The 18944-nt window shown below is 31.1% G+C and overlaps 1 protein-coding gene across 3 annotated transcripts in view; it reads right to left on the reverse strand.

Annotated features, from left to right (window-relative positions):
* LOC110093483 (protein TPR3) overlaps window positions 1-7827 on the reverse strand; it is a 28738-nt gene extending 20911 nt beyond the window's left edge. Inside the window, exons 1-19 of one of the 3 annotated variants that reach the window (XM_028700930.1) lie at window positions 7642-7826; window positions 7219-7459; window positions 6953-7132; window positions 6723-6836; window positions 6490-6648; window positions 4252-4432; window positions 4061-4175; window positions 3832-3950; window positions 3412-3574; window positions 3253-3326; window positions 3072-3141; window positions 2900-2973; window positions 2718-2813; window positions 2530-2625; window positions 2227-2354; window positions 1911-2145; window positions 1644-1808; window positions 1464-1568; window positions 1156-1302 (exon numbers count right to left, since the gene is read on the reverse strand). In XM_028700930.1, coding sequence (XP_028556763.1) covers window positions 1156-1302; window positions 1464-1568; window positions 1644-1808; window positions 1911-2145; window positions 2227-2354; window positions 2530-2625; window positions 2718-2813; window positions 2900-2973; window positions 3072-3141; window positions 3253-3326; window positions 3412-3574; window positions 3832-3950; window positions 4061-4175; window positions 4252-4432; window positions 6490-6648; window positions 6723-6836; window positions 6953-7132; window positions 7219-7298 — 2301 coding nt within the window. In that variant the 5' untranslated portion in view covers window positions 7299-7459; window positions 7642-7826. Of the gene's footprint in view, window positions 1-1155; window positions 1303-1463; window positions 1569-1643; window positions 1809-1910; window positions 2146-2226; window positions 2355-2529; window positions 2626-2717; window positions 2814-2899; window positions 2974-3071; window positions 3142-3216; window positions 3327-3411; window positions 3575-3831; window positions 3951-4060; window positions 4176-4251; window positions 4433-6489; window positions 6649-6722; window positions 6837-6952; window positions 7133-7218; window positions 7460-7641 lie in introns of all 3 variants that reach the window. The other 2 variants (XM_020818390.2, XM_028700931.1) reach the window with 2 other exon arrangements.
* Window positions 7828-18944: the final 11117 nt, after the last annotated feature.

Consider the following 18944-nt stretch of genomic DNA (forward strand, 5'->3'; position numbering starts at 1 on the left):
AGATATAAAACTAAATACATGGAGTGTAGTTTTAGAAGTACTAAATCTAATGGTGAGATTGTGACATTGGGTGATCAAGTCAGTAAAACGAGTGTATGTTTTAGATATCTCGGGTCTATTGTTCAAAACGATGGTAAAATAGATGGAGATACTGATAGCAGAATTCAAATTGGATGTTTGAAGTAAGGAAATGCATCGGACTTGTTTAATAGAAAAGTACCCCTTAAACTTAGGGGAAAATTCTATAAGATGTGGTGAGACCTGCAATGCTTTATGGCTCAAAATATTATCAATTAAAAGAGAACCATAAAATTAAGTGTAGTGTTGCAAAGATAAGGATTCTCAGGTTGACGAGTGGTTTTACGGTTGGAGGCAGAATGCAAAATGAGTAGATATCTAAAAAGGTTGGAGCAACTCCAATGGAAGATAAGATTAGAGAGAGTTGCCTTAGATGATTTGATCACATAAAACATCAACCTTCTGATGATCTGATTAGTAAATTAGATGTATTAGATTTGACCTATGTTAAGAAAGATAGAGGTAGACCTAAAAAAATGTTGTTAGAAAGTATTAGAAATTACCTATTTTTATTAGATTTAAAGGAGAATTTGACTCTTAATAAGACATAGTGGAGAAAAATGATTCAAGTAGCCGACCCCATGTAGTCGGATAAAGGCTTGATGTTGTTTTTGTTGAATATTAAAATCATTAGTATAATAAGAATGAACAGTAAAGAGTGTATCAACGGAAACATGAAACAGCCATTTTAACTTTACCATTACCAAGACATTAGTGTTAAGCATCAAATTAAACACCCAACATTCATTTATGGAGGACAGGAGTTGCATCGTTCCCTCCAGGACCATAATGGACAGCGTAAAGGATGAAGGCATGTTTTTGTGCTTGTTTTTATTGTCGGGAAGGAGGGATTGAGGTACAGAGAAGGGGTACTTGCGCATTTATATGAAAGCCATATTTAATATCTAAATACACATTCCGCATTTTTTGAGACCATATCTCCAATAATTGGGATAATTTCAAACTAAAAGAGCAAATCATATGAAGCCTTAAAAAAAAAAAAAAAAAACTCTTTAATGTCCATAGAAGAAAACGGATAACAACACGTTACAAGAATCCACAGCCTGAAAGATATACCTTCATTGGTCTCAGATTATCCATTAGCCGCAAAGATCTACAGTGAGATGGATCACTAATTTCAGTCAGCTTCCAGAGCCTTGATTTCTCCATGGACTCGTCCATTAATCTTGGCTTCACATCCACCAAACTTCTGCTGTCTCCATTCTAAACAAGTTATATGAACATGAGAGTCAATGGAAGTTTCTAGCCATGCATCCACATAGAACTTATCATAACAGAGCCAAAAGGTTGCCAAAATGGTGTCAATGGTAAAATTTAAATGTGTATAACAAAATCAACAATCTGCAAGCAGAAGAACAACAGACCATTCCAGTTGCAATCCCTACGGTAGCAGGCCTATCACTCATTGTAGCACTGGTAACAGCGGTGGTCGCAGTAGTGATTGCAGCAGACAATGGATTTATAATAGGCTACAAAATACCAAAAACCAATAATAAAAAGACTTTTTGTATTATGGTCAAGGCTAGATGGCTATACTGGTATACCTTTGCCATGGTTTCCGACACCGTCCTTGAAGCATCTAAATGACGGTTTTCAAAAGTGCGAAGCAAACGCAATCCATCAGCATTAGCCAAGATTTTAATTCCATTATCAAGTGTAGAAACAGACAACAAAGTACCCTCCTTGTTGAAGCGTATCTTTGGACTTGCCTAATGTCAAATAAAATTGTTAGAATCTAAAACACAAGTGAGAAGTTAGAATTTAAAAATATTTTAACAGAACTAGCACAGCAGAATCAATGTAAAACTTACTGGGAGAGAACCCTCAGCTTCAGTGGTAGTTAAAAGGTTGGTGTTGTCCATGTCCCAGAATTTTATCAAGAATTCATCCCCCGCAGCCAGAAATCTATTCCTGGTAGTATCAAACTGTACAACACCCAAAGAACGTTTACGAAATCCTTGATAGGTCCTTTTGACAGCCCCTTCAGTTTCATTCCACTCTGCTATGTGTGATTCCCCTTCTTTGCTAGTCCCACAAGAAAAGAGTCTACAAGATAGAAAAATCAATCCTTTTAGCAACATAAGATTTGACCGCATAACAGCTGATGGGATTCACAAACGAACTAACCTTGAACCATCAGCACTATATGCCATAGTAGTGCACCAATGGCCTGGGGCATCATAATCTACTCTAGATCCCAAATTATCATATAACCAGGCTTTTATTTTTCCATCTAATGCCGTAGAAAAGATAAACTGCATAATTAGGATTAATATAGAGTTAATTCAAAAGAAAATAAGCTATTTTTCCAGGATTACCTTTTCACAGTCCCTCATTACTAAAATCTAAGCAAATCTTGTAAGATGTCTATAAAAACCAATTCAATCAAGTACTAAAAAATGAATAAGGTCCTAATAGTTCTTTCTTAACCTGAATGTTTTCCTTGTGATGAGGGCAAACGGAATATACAGGTGCTTCGTGACCTTCAAATGTATATTGCTTGGCCCCTGTAGTTGCATCCCATACCTAAAATAAAAGATGAATTTATCCCATATCTCAAATACACATCGAAAAATGTTCATTTTTAGCTAGGGTACCAACCAATATCATATTGATACCTTAATTAACTTGTCATCTCCACAAGTTACTATGCATAGTTGCTTTTTGGGGGTTGAAAATGCAATATCATTCACACCTCCAACATGGGCATCAATCTGCAAACCGATAGAACAGGGTAAGAAATGAAAATGTAAATCAATAATGTTAAAAAGGAATTACTTGCTAATAGTACTTTTTATACCTCAAAATGCTGCCTAACATCATTACCACCATGATAGGAATATACTTGTACGATATGTTTTGAGTAAGCAACACCTACAGGAAAGTAAGGAGTAAACATGTGACAAAGGTAAGAAAAATCATTCATTTAAATGCGCCTATTGAAATATAATTATCAACTTCTATGATCTCACCAAACAAATTCCCATCAGGACTCCATATTATGCGGTTAACCGACACGTCAGGATCTTTAACTAGAGCAGTCTAAATATGTAAAAGGAAATTTCAGTTAATTCAAATTACCAGTCCTGCCAAAATATTGATGAAAATTAGACAAACCTGAAGAGGCATCGAGCATGCCCCAAGTTCCCAAACCTTGAAATTCTTTAGGACAAGTCTCTCCCTTGTTCCAACATCCCACAATCCAATATCACCAACGTTTGTGCCAACTGAACCATAATAGAGATAGCAGTTGAGGTTACATCATAAAAGAAATTTCCTGATAAAAGAAATATAAATATTAATCAAACTCACCAAGAAGAATAGTTTGCTGAATGGGATGGAAATCCATGCTCATGGGAGTCGAACCCTGATTTAGTGTTCGGGCTACAGTCTTGGGTAAGTCATCTGGAGCATAGATTGCCTGGTTGTGGTTCTGCATATAAGGAACAGGTAACATGTTTACAGGAAGATTCACCTGCACAAATGTGTTGATAAGAATGAGAAAATCACATATAAGTTTGAGTTATGAGACTTTGGCTTTGTTTGGGATGGCTTTCTCACCGCTTCTTAAATGAACTTTTTAGTATAATAATTAAAATTTTTGTACTAGAAAGCTGCTTTAAGAAGTAGTGAGAAAGCCATCCAAAATGAAGCCTTTATCTAAGAAGAGCTCAAAAGAAATAGATCAATAAAAGTAAATAAAAAAATCCTCCCCGCAGTGCTCAAGCATACCTCATCAGGAATTCCAATAGGCCTATTCCTCTTTGAAATGTGATCAGAATCTCCTGATGCATAATCAACAACTTGATTGCATGTTGGAGGAGTTCTAGGATGCTTCAAAATTGCAGCAGCTATCATCGAAAAGGAAAAATTAAAAAAATATATATATATATTTACAAAGAAAACAATTAACTTCTAGTAGAGTCATGAGGTGATAACTTATACCGAATTAAGCACTAACCGGGATTGGTAGGAGTATTAAGTCCCATGGGCCCACTAGACATTGCCGGATGAGCTACAGCGGGTGCATTTGACATCCAACCGGCAAGGGGTGTTACCGGCGTGGGCTGAAAAGGCTAAACATGTTCCAACAAGATATAATAATGATCATGATTACCAAGGATGGGAAGAAAGCAACTCCATTCAACTTACCCCATGTGCACCAAGTGGAGGAAAACCACCTGCTGTTTTTGGCATGGATCCAAGCAGTGGATTGTTGGCTGGGGATGAAGAATGTGCACCATTTGGTTGTCCACAAGAATGATCGACAAAAAGGGTTTTTATATCTGGATTGGGTCTTGGATTTTTGCATAGCTGGTGTTGCCAATTTAAGCTGCCAGATTATATAGCAAAAGCAAATCACTTTCACTTCAGCCCTACACTTTTAAAAATAAGTATATTGGACAAGAAAAGAGTAAAGACATATTTTTGCATAAGCACAAAACAAAGAGAAATAATGATACAGCAGGCTCCCAATTGAAATTTTAAAAACAAGATACTAGTTCTTGCATTCAACCCAGATAACATTGATCTTATGCAAAAATTTATACCAGCGATCAAAGGCGATCAAAACAAATCCACCTCGATTGTTTTTAAATTTCATCTAAAAGAACATAGTGCCACGTTATATTTATGGGTGTAATTATACTTTAAACCCCATGAAATTTCCAAAATGAGCACATTAACCCTAATCCTATATACTATTACATTAATTTTTGTATTTCTTCTTGTCATCTCAAAGCCATTCGATAGCTTTAATTCTGTCAAAATTGAAAGCCTTAACAATAATTTTTGTATTTCTTCTTCCTCTCGAGGGCCAAGCCAAAATAAGGCATAGAGTTGTTGATGGGTCTGTAATTTATATTTAGGTAGGAAGACAAGCCTTCTAGTTTTAATAAGTAAATTAATTTTTAGATTTTGGTTTATAATTTCATTAGTTTTTAGTACATTTAAAAGTATATGAATTATTCGCACAATTTGAAAACCTCTTAAAATGTCATCACCCCTACTTTTGAACAGAACTCCAAGGTAGAACCCTCATAATTTTATTTTTCTCTCAATTTTTGAAATCTTACACTTTTTATGATAAATCCATCAAAACTTTAAACTTACTTTTACTCAAACAAGTGCCTTCACGGCTTAGAATTTGGAATACTTAGAGGGTGATTTGAATGATAAAAAAGCATTTGCATGTCATATTAAGATGATGATAAAAATTTGAACAACTTCTTCATAGGATACATTAATTCATGCATAAAATTGATATCCAAAAATGTTTTTCAATTGTGAAATTATAGCAATCTTGTCATTTGCTGATTTGTTCAATTGCTTCTCGCCCACCTTATTTCTTTAAAACTACAAACTATATTTCCTGAAGGCTTATGGGCCATTTGAGATGACATTCTATTTTTTTTTATCATTTATTTTGTTCTATATTTTAATATGAAATAAAAATAAGTTTAATATTTTAAAAATAGATTGTTTCTATTGAATATCACATAAATTGACATATATGGCGCAACAACAAGCAGGTGGGGGTAGGGTTATGGCAACGGGAGGGTGTGCAATGGTGCTGGTGGTGGCAAGGCAGGGCGGTGATAGTAGTTGGGGCAATGAATGCAATTGTGAGGATGGTGGTGAGGCAAAAGCAGCGACAAAGTGAGGGTGGTTGACAATGATCAGTAGGGTGGAAACAATGGAACAATGGGGCACTTACCACAGCACAATAGAGTAACAGTGACAAAGCAACAAGAAAGTAGTAGTAGTGGTTGGTGGAGAAGTAGCTAGCAGTGTGGCGATGGCCTATGTGAGGTTGGCTAGGGGTGGGTGCATGCCTGGATAACATGGTGCGCAAGGTCAAGGTGATTTGAGTCTCATGTTTTGAAAATAATGACAATGACAACAACAACGACGACATCAAGCCTTTGTCCCACTATGTGGAGTCGGCTAGATGAATCCTTTTTTGCCATTGTGTCATGTTAAAAGTCAAATTCTCATTTAAATCTAACAAAGAAAGATCATTTCTAATATTTTCTAACCAAGTCTTTTTAGGTCTACCTCTAACTTTCTTAACATAAGTCAAATTTAATACCTCAACTTTCCTAACCGGGTCATCGGAATGCCTCCGTTTAATGTGACCAAACCATCTAAGGCGACTCTCTCTAATCTTATCTTCCACTGGAGCTACTCCAACCAATGAATAACACCAAAAAGTTAATTTTTGTATTTTAAAACACAACTTGATTTATTTAAAATATATATAATTGCAAACATATTTTTTGAAAACAATAACAAAAAGTGATGCCAAACAGGCTAATTCCCTAGAAATGAGAAAAAAGTTAAGCTAATTGGGATTGCACTAAGATATCTAGAGCATTGCAGACAACATACCTTTGATTAATGAGGGTGCGCAACCTTGAACTTTTGAGGTTTGGGAATTGTAATTTGTCACGAAATAGCGGATTTGCTTCAATTAATTTCTTAAGCTCAACCAGCATTATACTCCTTGCAGATTTTGTATCACCATACTTTGAAAGTTGTTCATTTTCCCTAAAAGTGCTTAATTAGCAAAATTATAAAGAAGAAACAGAGGTGCACAAACGAAAAAAAAAAAAAAACAAAACCTGAAATTTTCCAATGTCAAAAGCTGTGTAATTTCCTTGAAAAGCTCCTCATTGAAGGACGCAAATACTTTCAAATCCTTCACAAGTATGTCTACAGCCTTTGAACGATCATGCCTACAAAGCAAGTATGCATCAAAATCATTCATTCATTGAAACCAAGCTATCACTCACAATATGATAGCTAGATTTTATGAAAGATCAAAAACAGAATTTTTAAAAACTTTGCATACTTATCCAATGCCTCCAGATATTTCTGCTTCCTTATTTCAAAGAAAATTTTCATTGAATACCGATTATCATCAACCTTGGTAAAACCAGAGAGATAGCGCTCCACCTCATCCCAGTTCCCAATATGAACCTCATCCTCAAAATATTTCATGTTGAAGAAAAAACCAGATTCCTGTTCCAGCCTACACCCAAAAACAAAAAAGAACTCAAAAACCCTGAAAACCACCAGGTTGAATCAAATATCAAAATTTTTCACAGTCAAACTTACTTATGAACCGTCTCTTTGAACTTCTCCTCATCTAGAAACTGCAAGATCAAAAATACCAGCTCTCTGCTAAGGGAAGACATCGCATCAGCTGTCCCTTAACGACCTAAAACAAACTCCCAGATCTAGTTCCGCAAAATCTAAAACTTTCGCCAGCAAAGCCCTCACATTAACACGGCAATCCACCCCAAAATCTGATTCACCTCAGAGATCGCAGCAAATACTGTCGGACACACGTAATATACTGCAAAAATCAAACTTCTATTTTTAAAATTTTTATTTTTCAGGGAAGAAAACCTCAAATAATTATACACCAGAATAGAAAAATCTAAGCTAAGATCAACGGAAAAAAGGTGAAAATATGATTTCACAATAATTTCCGATGGAGTGATAACTCCAAGTGATCGAGAAGCAGATCCTCGTTACCTTAAAACTACTGAGATCGATCGGAGTCCGAGCAGGAGGAGAAGAAGTACCAGCTGCGAGATGACTCTCCCTTCTCACCCACACATCCCACTCAGAATATTATTTATTAATTCAGATAAAAAAAAAATGAAAAATCAACGCACATCCCACCCCAAATATTAATTCAGAGTTTCAGACCAAAAAAAATTGGATGTTCAATGCAGATATGTAAATTTATATCTAGATGATTTTGCTAATTATCAGTTAGAGTACAGATCAATTCAAATTGGATAAGCCCATGCACTTATCACCAATGGCTACTATGCTATAAATAGGATGATGGGCTACTACGAAGCCGGCGACCCCGCAACGCCTCCCGACCTTTACGATGCAAGAAGCAAGACTTCTAACAGAACAGAGAACAGCTTAAATACGCAATGAATGTACGAAACGTGTTAAGCATAGACGTTGCAACTATAATGTAAATTACTAAACTCAGCTATTTGTTGTCTGAACAGATCGGTTAGTGAGTCTTTTACCTCCATCAGTTTCACCAAAAAATAATAAATATAAATTACAGAGAAATAATATTATATTCTCATATATTTTGATTTGATTTAAATGCTAAAATAGTATAGAAATTAAAATAAATTTTTAGGAATTAGATGAATAAATATATAAAAAATTTATGATAAATGTGTAAATCTCCTGAAATTTAATAATAAATTTAAAATCTTTATCAATTAAATTAGCTAGTATTAGTATTGAAGCATAATACTTAAAGATTAATTTGGTTGTTATAATTATCAATGCAATTAACGCTAAAGAAATTTTCAGAAATTATTTTTTTAAACTATTAATGGTATTATAATTTTCCTAAAAAAGTTCGGACAATAATTTTTGCGTAATTATTGTATTCTAGTAAATTTGATGGGAAAATATTATCTCAACTAGTTATAATTTAGTTAACAAAAGTAAAATTGATAATAAGTTTATTAATTAGAATTTTTCAATATTTAATCTAACAAATTAGATATATATGTGTTCATTAAGGAACTTATTTAATCTTAGTAATTTATGTTTATTAATTAACCTAAGTTAATAAATATTTTATTTTAGAATTAATTTGCCTAAATAAAATTATTATTTAATTAATTCAGTAAATCACTACATAATTATTTGTTGATATGTTTAATTATATTAAGTATAACTTAATTAGCTTAATTAAGGCATATAAGTAGGGGTGAGCTCTAGATTCGGGTTAACCCATCTGTTAGAAAGGTAAGGTGCAGGTTGATCCGGAAACTGGAATGTGACATGAATGCAAACCCGTGTTTCTTAAACTAGGTTTAAAAAAAATGCATGGGTAATGGTTGGCTCTAGTGGCTCGTTTTATCGTTCTTTCTCATTCTCTTCTCAACTTTCTCTGTTTCCTCTATTTCCTTTTTGGCTCTTGCTCATTTTCTCTTGTTAGTTCTCTAGTAGATGTCGGTGCCAACAAGCTACTTGTCGCACCTTGTTTCGTATATCTTCAGCGAACTCGAGCCCAACAAATTTTACATTTGTTTGTATCTCTCTGACTATTTTATATTTAGGGTTTTCACTATTTTCGTATTGAAGGTTTTGGATGTTACTGGGATTCTAGGATTTTCATCAATCAGCCATGTCTGAAAATTTGTTCCATTGCCCTATTTTTTATTTCAAGAATTTTATGTATTTTGTGTTTTATACATTTTAATTTGATCAAAATTTGTAAAATTATGATATTTTGATATTTAGTAAACTCTCACTGTATAACTGTTAGTATATGACAAATGTCGACAATATGAATATTTTAACAATAGTATTATTGAAGTTTACCTGGTAAAATAGAAATTATTGTATTTTTATACAATTTGCATTGAATAAATAATTATTATTTTATTTAAGCATAGTGTTAATACAAATATTATAAATGAAAATAGATGTATAATTGCGTAAAAGCTGCTTGCTATTCATGTTATAATAATAATATGTATGAAGACAAGTAAAAATCTAATTTCACTAACGTTGGTTGGAGACTGACTGACCTGTACAGGATGATGGGTCGATGGGCTTTCATTAAATATTGTGATTGGATATTATCTTCTACTAATTCATATGATACACTGATTAGTAGTTATAAGAAGTAATTATTATAACGATGGACAAATAGTGATGACTCTCTTTACTGAGCCAATGATTACTAATAACTAGCTTACTACTAAAAATACTACCTAAATTAGGACTTCTGACATATTTAATATGCTTACTGAAATACATGTTATAGATTAATTATTACTATACAATCTCGTAATTATTGTACTAATTTGATATTATTGTATATATGGACTCACTATTATTGCATTATTTTATTATTACTACCACTGATTTTACTAATAACAATAGACTATTATTGTATTGATACAAACATCGATATTGTTTGATACTACTAATTTATTATATTAATTACTACAGGAAAACATGAGAATACAGTCGGATGTTCCGGCGGAATTTTTTGCGTCGGTAAATACAGCGTTTGTACTGACGCATCATGCGAAGGAATAATAACGACATTCTTTCCGGCGCATCCCACGACGAAAACTTCTCGATGTCCCATGCGCTGGTGATAACGTCGAAAATTAGCAGCATTTCATTATTTTTGGCGGACTTTACAGCGAATTAGGTCCAGCGTAGTTACCGGTAGATAAAACGTCGGCTATTTTAAACTCAACGACTTGGAATAGATGAACATGGCGTCGAAAAATGTTCCGGCGTCCAGGACGACAGAAAATCTATCGTCGAAAGCCCTATTTCCCAACACGCCTCGTATGGCTGCTCATTTCATTCGTCATTTCTCTCATATCTCTGGTCTCTCTCGTCACCCCAGCGTCGCCCACCCTAGATCGCTGTCGAGCTTTGTAGACGTTCATGAGACGTCGCCGACATTTTATTTCTGCCGAAAACTCCGACAAAAATGGCGCCGAAAATAAGTCGTGGCTTTAGTTACGACGCAGCTTACGGCGTTTTATCCGCCAACATTTCTGACGCAGAAAGGTGCCAGAAAGAAGTCGTACCTTTTGTTACGGCGCACCTTACAGCATTTTATCCTCCAGCATTTCCGGCGGATAGATGCGTCGTAAATTCTGGCGTATATAATGCCGGAATAATCTGGAAAAAAGATGGCATTTTCTAACACATTTTGCGTCGGTAATGCGTCAGAACGTGCGCCGGAAAGATTTTTGGCGTCTAATATACGTTTGAAGAAATTTTTCGACGCGCTCCAAACCGGCATATGAAATTCTGATGGAAATGTGTCGGAAACCAATGGTTTCCGTCATATTTTACGGTTTACCGGCGGATTCGGTCCGCCGGTAATAACGGGTTTTCCTGTAGTGAATATTGAATATGTGATATACTGAGCACGTAATATACTGAAGATATGAAATATTGAGCACATTATATATTGATCATATGATTAAGATACTAATAAGATACATGTGCATATATTTATATGATTTTTATAGTCCTTACTAATACATTGATTTTTTCTCTTTATATAATTTATTTGTTAATTGATAGTACTGATATAACGACTACTTTATGAATTTGACACCACTATTGATTTACTAATTGCTTTATTGTACTGTTATATTGGCTTCTATATCGTATTATTTTTATGTTTACAAACTTTATTGCTACTGTGTGTGAGTTTTATTATTTCTGCATTGATTCATGATCATATAAATATTACTATTATGATTTGACTGCTCCTTTATCATGCTTTGAGTTTAATTATAAATATTTGGTACTTATTGAGCTCTTGAGTTTATTATATGTGGTTAAATAATATTAAATAAGGATAAGGGAGTAGAAGTGTGAGATTGATCAGGATCATTCAAGTTTAAGTTCTTATTATTTTAACTATTATTTATACTGATGAAAAAGTAATTGTGATTTAGTTGTATAGATCATGAGTAGTATACATAATTTTTAGAGAAATAAATATGAATACATATATTGATATTTTGATCAAAGGTTTTATTTTCGCTAGTATTTATATTAATATGAAAAATTCTATAACTCTAGTTGTTATATATTAAAAGATAAAAAAATAATTTTCTTCAATATTAGATTCTAAGGCATCAAAAACTTGGTATTAGAGCAATATTGTTGGAAGAATTGATGCTAGAGATGTATGAATTGATTGTGAGTCAGATAGATTGGGTAGACTAAGGTGCATTACTTTGTAATCATAATTGAATGTTATATGATAGAAAGAAATACATGATTGTCTTTTTTTTTTACGAGTTTTGATTTGAGTTTTGATCAAATGAATTTGATTTATATTGATTTTGTGCCCAAATTCTTAAGAAAAATGTCTAAAATAATATTTTTTAAGGTGTGCAGATTGTAAAAATTCATATTTTGACTTAGAAAAATATTTTTAAGGAGCTATTATAAGTTAAAATCACAAATTGTCTTCGCCATAACATAAATATTATAGTGCTTTAATTGCACTAATTTTTTCATAGATTTTGGACATTAATGCAAAACCTTAAGAAATTAATACATGTCATTACAAGTGAGGGTTTTGGGATCATTAGGAGTCCTTTTTACAAACCAATTTAATCAAAATTTTTAAATATGGCGGGTTATTTTATGAATATTTTTTAATAATTTTTTGAGCTTTTAAATTTCAAGATATAAAAATTTTATATGAATTTTATATTGGAAATTGAATAAATTATATAATTACATTTATAATATATTATTATTTTAACCTAAATATCTTAACCCATTAATTTAATCTATTAAAACCTTTTTAATTTCTATTTATTTTTCTAATAATGATAGAATTGATAAAAATAAAAGAAAATAAAGGGAAAAGAAGAAGAAAAACCTTTGTTGGAGGTGGTGGAACAAATTTTGTCAGTCAACCATGTTGAAAATTTTACTCATCTCATTGTAAGGAATCATTATCTTATTTTTTATTTCAAGAATTTTTCGTATTTTGTATTTTTTGCATTTTAATTTGGTCAAAAGTTATAAAAGATATGATATCTTAATTTTTTATAAATTTTCACCGCATAATTTTTTGTTTGTAATAGATGTCGATAATATGAGCATTTTGATTATAATATTATTGAATTTCACTAGATAAAATAAAAGTTATTAAATTTTATATAATTTATACTAAATAAGTAATTATATATTTTATTTAAACATGCTGTTAACACATACATTGAGAACGAAAATGGGAGTATGATTGGGTAATTGATGATCGTTATAACTTTTATAATAATGTGCTAATAATATATGTGAAGATAAGTAAAAAATTTGCTTTCGCTAGTATTGGCTAAAGACTAATTGATATGTATAGGATTGTGGGTCAACGGACTTTCATTTAAATAATATTATAGTTGGGCATTATCCTTTATAGATTCATGTGATATATCGATTGGGAGTTATGAGAAGTTATTTCAATATCGATGAGCAAAGAATGACTACTCTATTTATTGAGCCAACAATTACTAATAATTAACTTACTACTCAAAAAATACTACCTACATTAGGACTGCTTACTTATTTAGTATTATTATTGAAATGCATGTTACTAATTTATTATTATTGTATAATCTTATAATTATTATAATAATTTACTATCATTGTACACACTCATTATTAGTATGTTATTTTTTTAGTGTTTCCATCAATTTCATTAATGATATTAGACTATTATTGTTGTTAATATAGACTTTGACACTGTTTGATACTTATGATTCACTATACTGATACTGAGTATGTGACATATTGAGCACGTAATATATCAAGCATGCAACATACTGAGCATTTGATTAAGATACTAATATGATACATGTTCATACTTTTATATGATTTTAATGCATGGATATGATTCTAATAGTTCTTACCAATATTTTGGTTGTATCACTTTACATAATTTAGTACTGATACGACGACTATTTTATTAATTCAATACCCATTTTCTCCATTTTACTAGTGTATTGGCTTATACTACATTATTTTACTATTTATAAACCTTATTACTATTATATATGAATTTTATTACTTTTGAACTAATTAATGATCATATAATTGTTACTATAATGATTTGACCACTAAAATGCATATTGTTCATTTGGCATGCTTTAAGTTCAATTATAAGATTTAGTACTTATTAAGCTCTTGAGCTCATTATATGTGATTAAATGATTTCATATTAAGGCAAGAGAGTAGGAGTGTGAGATCGAATGGGATCCTTTAAGTTTATGTTTTTTTAGCTATTCTTTTATACTTAGGATAAAGTTGTTGTGATTTGATTGTATCGATCCTAATTAGTAAATATATTTTTTGATGAAATAAATAAGAATGTATATATTAAACTTTTGATTGATAATTTTATTTTCTCTTATATTTATATTGATAAGAGAAATTAGATAGTTTTAATTACTGTATATTAAAAGATAAAAGAATAATTCTTTCAAATTAGATTTTGGGGCATCACAATCTGGTTGTCTAGTTTAAGGTTTAAGGTGAAATGGTAAATCTATGAATGCTTCTGAATTTTGCTTCTCAGTTATCATCTATCCTAACTACTATTATTGAGAGAATATTAGAATATACACAATTTTTATTTTTATGTTAAGTGGATATTTTATTAAACTTTCAACATAAAGAGTTCCTTTTTTTTCATTTTCTAGTTCATAGATAAATAAAAGGCATTTGCATTTTATCGAATTGGTTATCTTTTAGTTTATTGGAATGTTACCCTCATACTGGTGATGTGTTCTTACAATTTGTGTAGTAAATAAGAGATGTTATTCTCAATGATAGTCTTATCCAATAATTCATTCATTTGATCAAGTATATATGTTTAATTAATTGCAATTTTTATACATTGATAATTGAGATGTGCATTATATATGTCATTTAGGCAGAGGCATGCTATGGAATGCTAGATTTGCTCAAGTAAAAAGTAATGACATCAAAGCATTTTGAGTTTTAATAAATTTTCTTTAACTTACTGTTACATATTCAAATAGAATTGGGCATGCATTATGTGAAAATAAATCATAAATTTGAAGATGATTTCCTTGTAGAAATAAAAACTCTAGGGTGGTTAATATATTATATTTTATGATGAGAAAGCTAAGAATTGACCTAACTACACTAGTTTTATTCACTTTCTTCTTCATTTTTAGTAAATGTCATGCTCTTACATTTTTTATAATAGAAATTATATGTATTCTAAGGATTTTTCTTGCTGCCCACCTTGTTGTAGTATGTTATGTGTATTATTTTAATTATAGGAAAAATACAAGTTGATTAGAGATTGCTGGTTGTTGAAATCATGATTTTAAATATGCATTAATTAAAATTAAACTAAAAGATTCAAAGGTTGTGTGTATTATTGGATGAATTGAGTGCTTGTTTGTACATAATCTGTTGGTTGTTGAATTGTGTAATACACTTTTTAACGAAGTTTAATTTCATTTGATAGATGTAAGACTCCAATACTATCATTGAAAGTACTCATTTTCTTGAAAATATATGCATTCTTAATGATGGAAATGAAATTGAAATAGACACAAATGAATTTGATGATATTGATATTAATTATGGCAATGGTAAAGAAAATGATAGGAAAAATATTCTTAAGAAAAAAAAGAAAGATGACTTCAACTTTATGGGGTCTTTAGCCCAAGTTGTTGATGAAAAATAAAGATATAAATGTTGAAAATGTTATATAATTTATCAATGTGTTAGTAAGAATAAGACTAACAACTTAAAATGACATTTACAAGTTTATAAGAAGAGAAGTAATGATAAAGGCCATCTAATTTTGTAGTCAAATTATAGTTTACCTATTTCTTGACACATAGTAAGTTTGAACATCAAGAGTTTCATGATCTATTCATTGCTTGCATTATTACGCATGATATACCATTTCAGTGTGTTGAATGGATCAGTGTACATCATTACTTCATTATCTCTGCTCTGACCTATAGATAGTTTCTAGAAACACAACAAGAAGTGACTGCAAGAAGTTATTTATTACGGAGAAAGCCAATATTCAATCATCATTGAGTAGATGTACTAGTAGAGTTTGCTTCACTTTAGGTCTTTGGACTTTTTTTCAATACTGGTGGTTTTATTTATTTGACTATATATTTCATTGACAATAATTGACAACTACAGAAAAAAAAAAAATATTAATTTTAGTTTTATGCCTCCCCCACATAACGTGATTGCATTATTTAAAAAACTTAAATCTTCTTTGAATGAATGAAAAATTGAGAGCAAAGTTTTTTTATATCACTCTGGATAATGCATCTGCTAATAATGTTTTAATAGACTTTATAAAGAATCATTTAAACTTGAGGGGAGGTTTACTATGCAATAGTGATTTTTTCCATTTTCAATGTTGTACACATATAATAAACATTATTTTGTAGGAAGGGATGAAGTAGATAAATGTTTTTATCTCAAAGATTAGGTAGGGCATCAAGTATGTGGAGGGCTCCTAGGCTAGAAAATATAAGTTTTTAGGCTGTGCAAAACAAAGTTATTTTGATTCAAAGAGGGGATTGAAGCAAGATATTCCAATTAGGTGGAACTCAAATTTTATAATGCTTAATGTTGCTATTTATTATAAATGTACTTTCTTTCATCTAGAGTTGGTTGACTCTAAATATAAAGCATGTCCCACTTGTATTAAATGGGACAAGTTAGAGAAAATTTGTAAGTTTTTAGCTCATTTCTATGAGATAACTTGTGTTTTCTCTAACACAAAATATCTAATAGTAAATATTTACTTCCACTATGTCTCCATTGCGTATGCTTCATTTAAATTTAAAATGTCTAGTGGGCATGATTACATTAGAAGAATGACTAGTCACATGCTTACTAAATTTGAAAAGTATTTAGCTGATTTCTCAAATATCTTTGCAATCACTGTGATTCTAGATCTTAAATATAAATTTACTTTCATTAAGTGGAGTTATAAAAGATTGTATGGTGTTGATTACATTATTAAAACTATGAAGGTTAGGAAGAAAATATTTGAATTATTTACCAACTATACTAGAACTGAAAAGAAATATATAATGGGTAGTCCACAATGCCAACAAAACGTCCTTAAAATCAGGGCTAAAGTAGCAATTATGCTACATTGATTAAATCACAATTTTTACATGTACATTTATATTTAGTTATTTATTATATTGTGTTTAGTTGGGATCACATTCCATAGTTTATAAGCTACTCTAACTATTTTAAATTTGGTAACACATTATCCTTCATAATTAGGATTTTAATTCTTTTGAAGAGGATATAATAATGCCTAGGAAATTTGAACTTGAAGTTTATCTTGAAAAGCAAAAAAATTGATAGAAAAGTAGAGTTAGATATCTTATATTTGTGTAAGGGTAATCAATATAGGTTTCATGAAGTAGCTGCAATGGTACATGATGTTATTTGCATTCCTATTTCCATAGTTGCTTCTAAAAGTGTATTCGATAATAGTGGTAAAGTTTTGGATAAATATCGAGGTGCCTTAAAATATGATTTTGTCTAAAACACTAATTTGTGCTAAAGATTGATTATATGGACAGAAATGTTATATAATAATTTACTTCGTATATTTTTTAATTTCATTTACTTTGATTGGTTATTTGATGTATATTTGTTCTTTTGTAGTTATGTATGATCCAAAACTTGACAATATTATGGAGAATATCATGACTCTAATTGTTGAATAAAATCCAATGGAAGATGCTGATAGTTCAGTTAACAGAAATAATTTTGTTGTCCCTTGATAGTTGAAGGGAATTATTAATTAAATTATATCGTAATATAAACTTCTAGTTGATGCTTATCTATGCTTATGCAGGTTTTCTGGTGCCTAGCGATGTGTCAATGGATCATTCACACATATGTTTTTACACTTTCTTAGTTAATATGATACTAGTTCAACTAGATGCATATTTATAGTTGGTTTATTTGTTGTTGTTACTATATATATTATTATCTAAATTAGTGTTATTACTACCTTTAGTTTTATTTATATTCTTGTTTAGATGCTCAACCATCATATATTGTGGTTTACTGATTTAGGTATTGTTGCTAGTGTTATTATTATAATGTTTCTCTTGGTTCGTTTGTTGATGAATCTAGCTTAAATATTTTACATTTGTTTTTTTAATAGCAACTATTATTGTCTTTATTTATTTTCATTTTTGTGCTAAATTTTCTTACAATCAATTTAGTAATATGTTCTGGGTTGTGGTTATTGGTTGCTGGTTACTAGTTTGAAATTATATATCTTGGTTTATTTGTTAGTTTTTCATTGAGGGTAGTCATGCTGCTAGTTGCTGCCTTATTTGGTTGTCATTATGGTTATTGGTCCTAGTTGCTAATTTCTTAATGCTGGGTTATTATTGTAATTGTGGTTCCGGACCTAGTTGTTGGTTTCTTAATGATGGCTTCCTTGTTAGTTATCATTATAGTTGTTGGTTCTAAACCTGTGGTTATTGGTGTCTTCATGTTAGGTTATTGTTGTAATTGAGGTCTACTCTTACTAATTACTGCCTTGCTAATTGCTAGGTTGTCATTGTGGTTATGGACCTAGGTTGTAGTTGCAATTGATGTTCCTACTTAGTGTTGGGTTTCAGTAGTTTGCTGCCACACCTGCTGGTTGCTGCCTTACTGCTTATCGGGTTGTTATTATTATTCTAGACCTCGGTTGTATACTTGTAGTTGTAATTAAGGTTCCTGCTTGGTCTTAGGTTTCACTGGTTTGCTTTTTGGTTGTTGCTAAATTTAAATTTTTGTTTGTTGAATAGTAAATTCTAGCTGAAAGCTATGAAGCAATTATGAGAAACCTTTTAAACTCGGTGTGAATTTATTTGGAGTAAATATTATTGCAATCAGACAACATTTGTGTTATCTTAGACTGAGCAGATACTATCTAATTGAACATATACTAACTAAGTGTAATACAAATTGTCACCTTGGATGAAAATAATAATATTTATTATTCACTCACATTTCATTAGTTGATGAATGATTTGGAGGGTTATTTTGAGCTATTTACTTAATATTTTTGCTATCTCATGAATTTATAATTTTATCTATTTAACTTGTTTTTGTGTCTAAATCTATTGGAATAAAAATTATTCCCGAAGAGTTCTTCAACATTGCATTTAATGTATTTTGATTTGTAATTTGTAATTTAAATTTTGAAATGTATATGACCGTTGGTTGTTGTTGACCTCATTTTTGTA

The sequence above is a fragment of the Dendrobium catenatum genome, unplaced genomic scaffold (assembly GCF_001605985.2).
Source record: "Dendrobium catenatum unplaced genomic scaffold, ASM160598v2 fragScaff_scaffold_1608, whole genome shotgun sequence".
Taxonomy (NCBI): Eukaryota; Viridiplantae; Streptophyta; class Magnoliopsida; order Asparagales; family Orchidaceae; genus Dendrobium; species Dendrobium catenatum.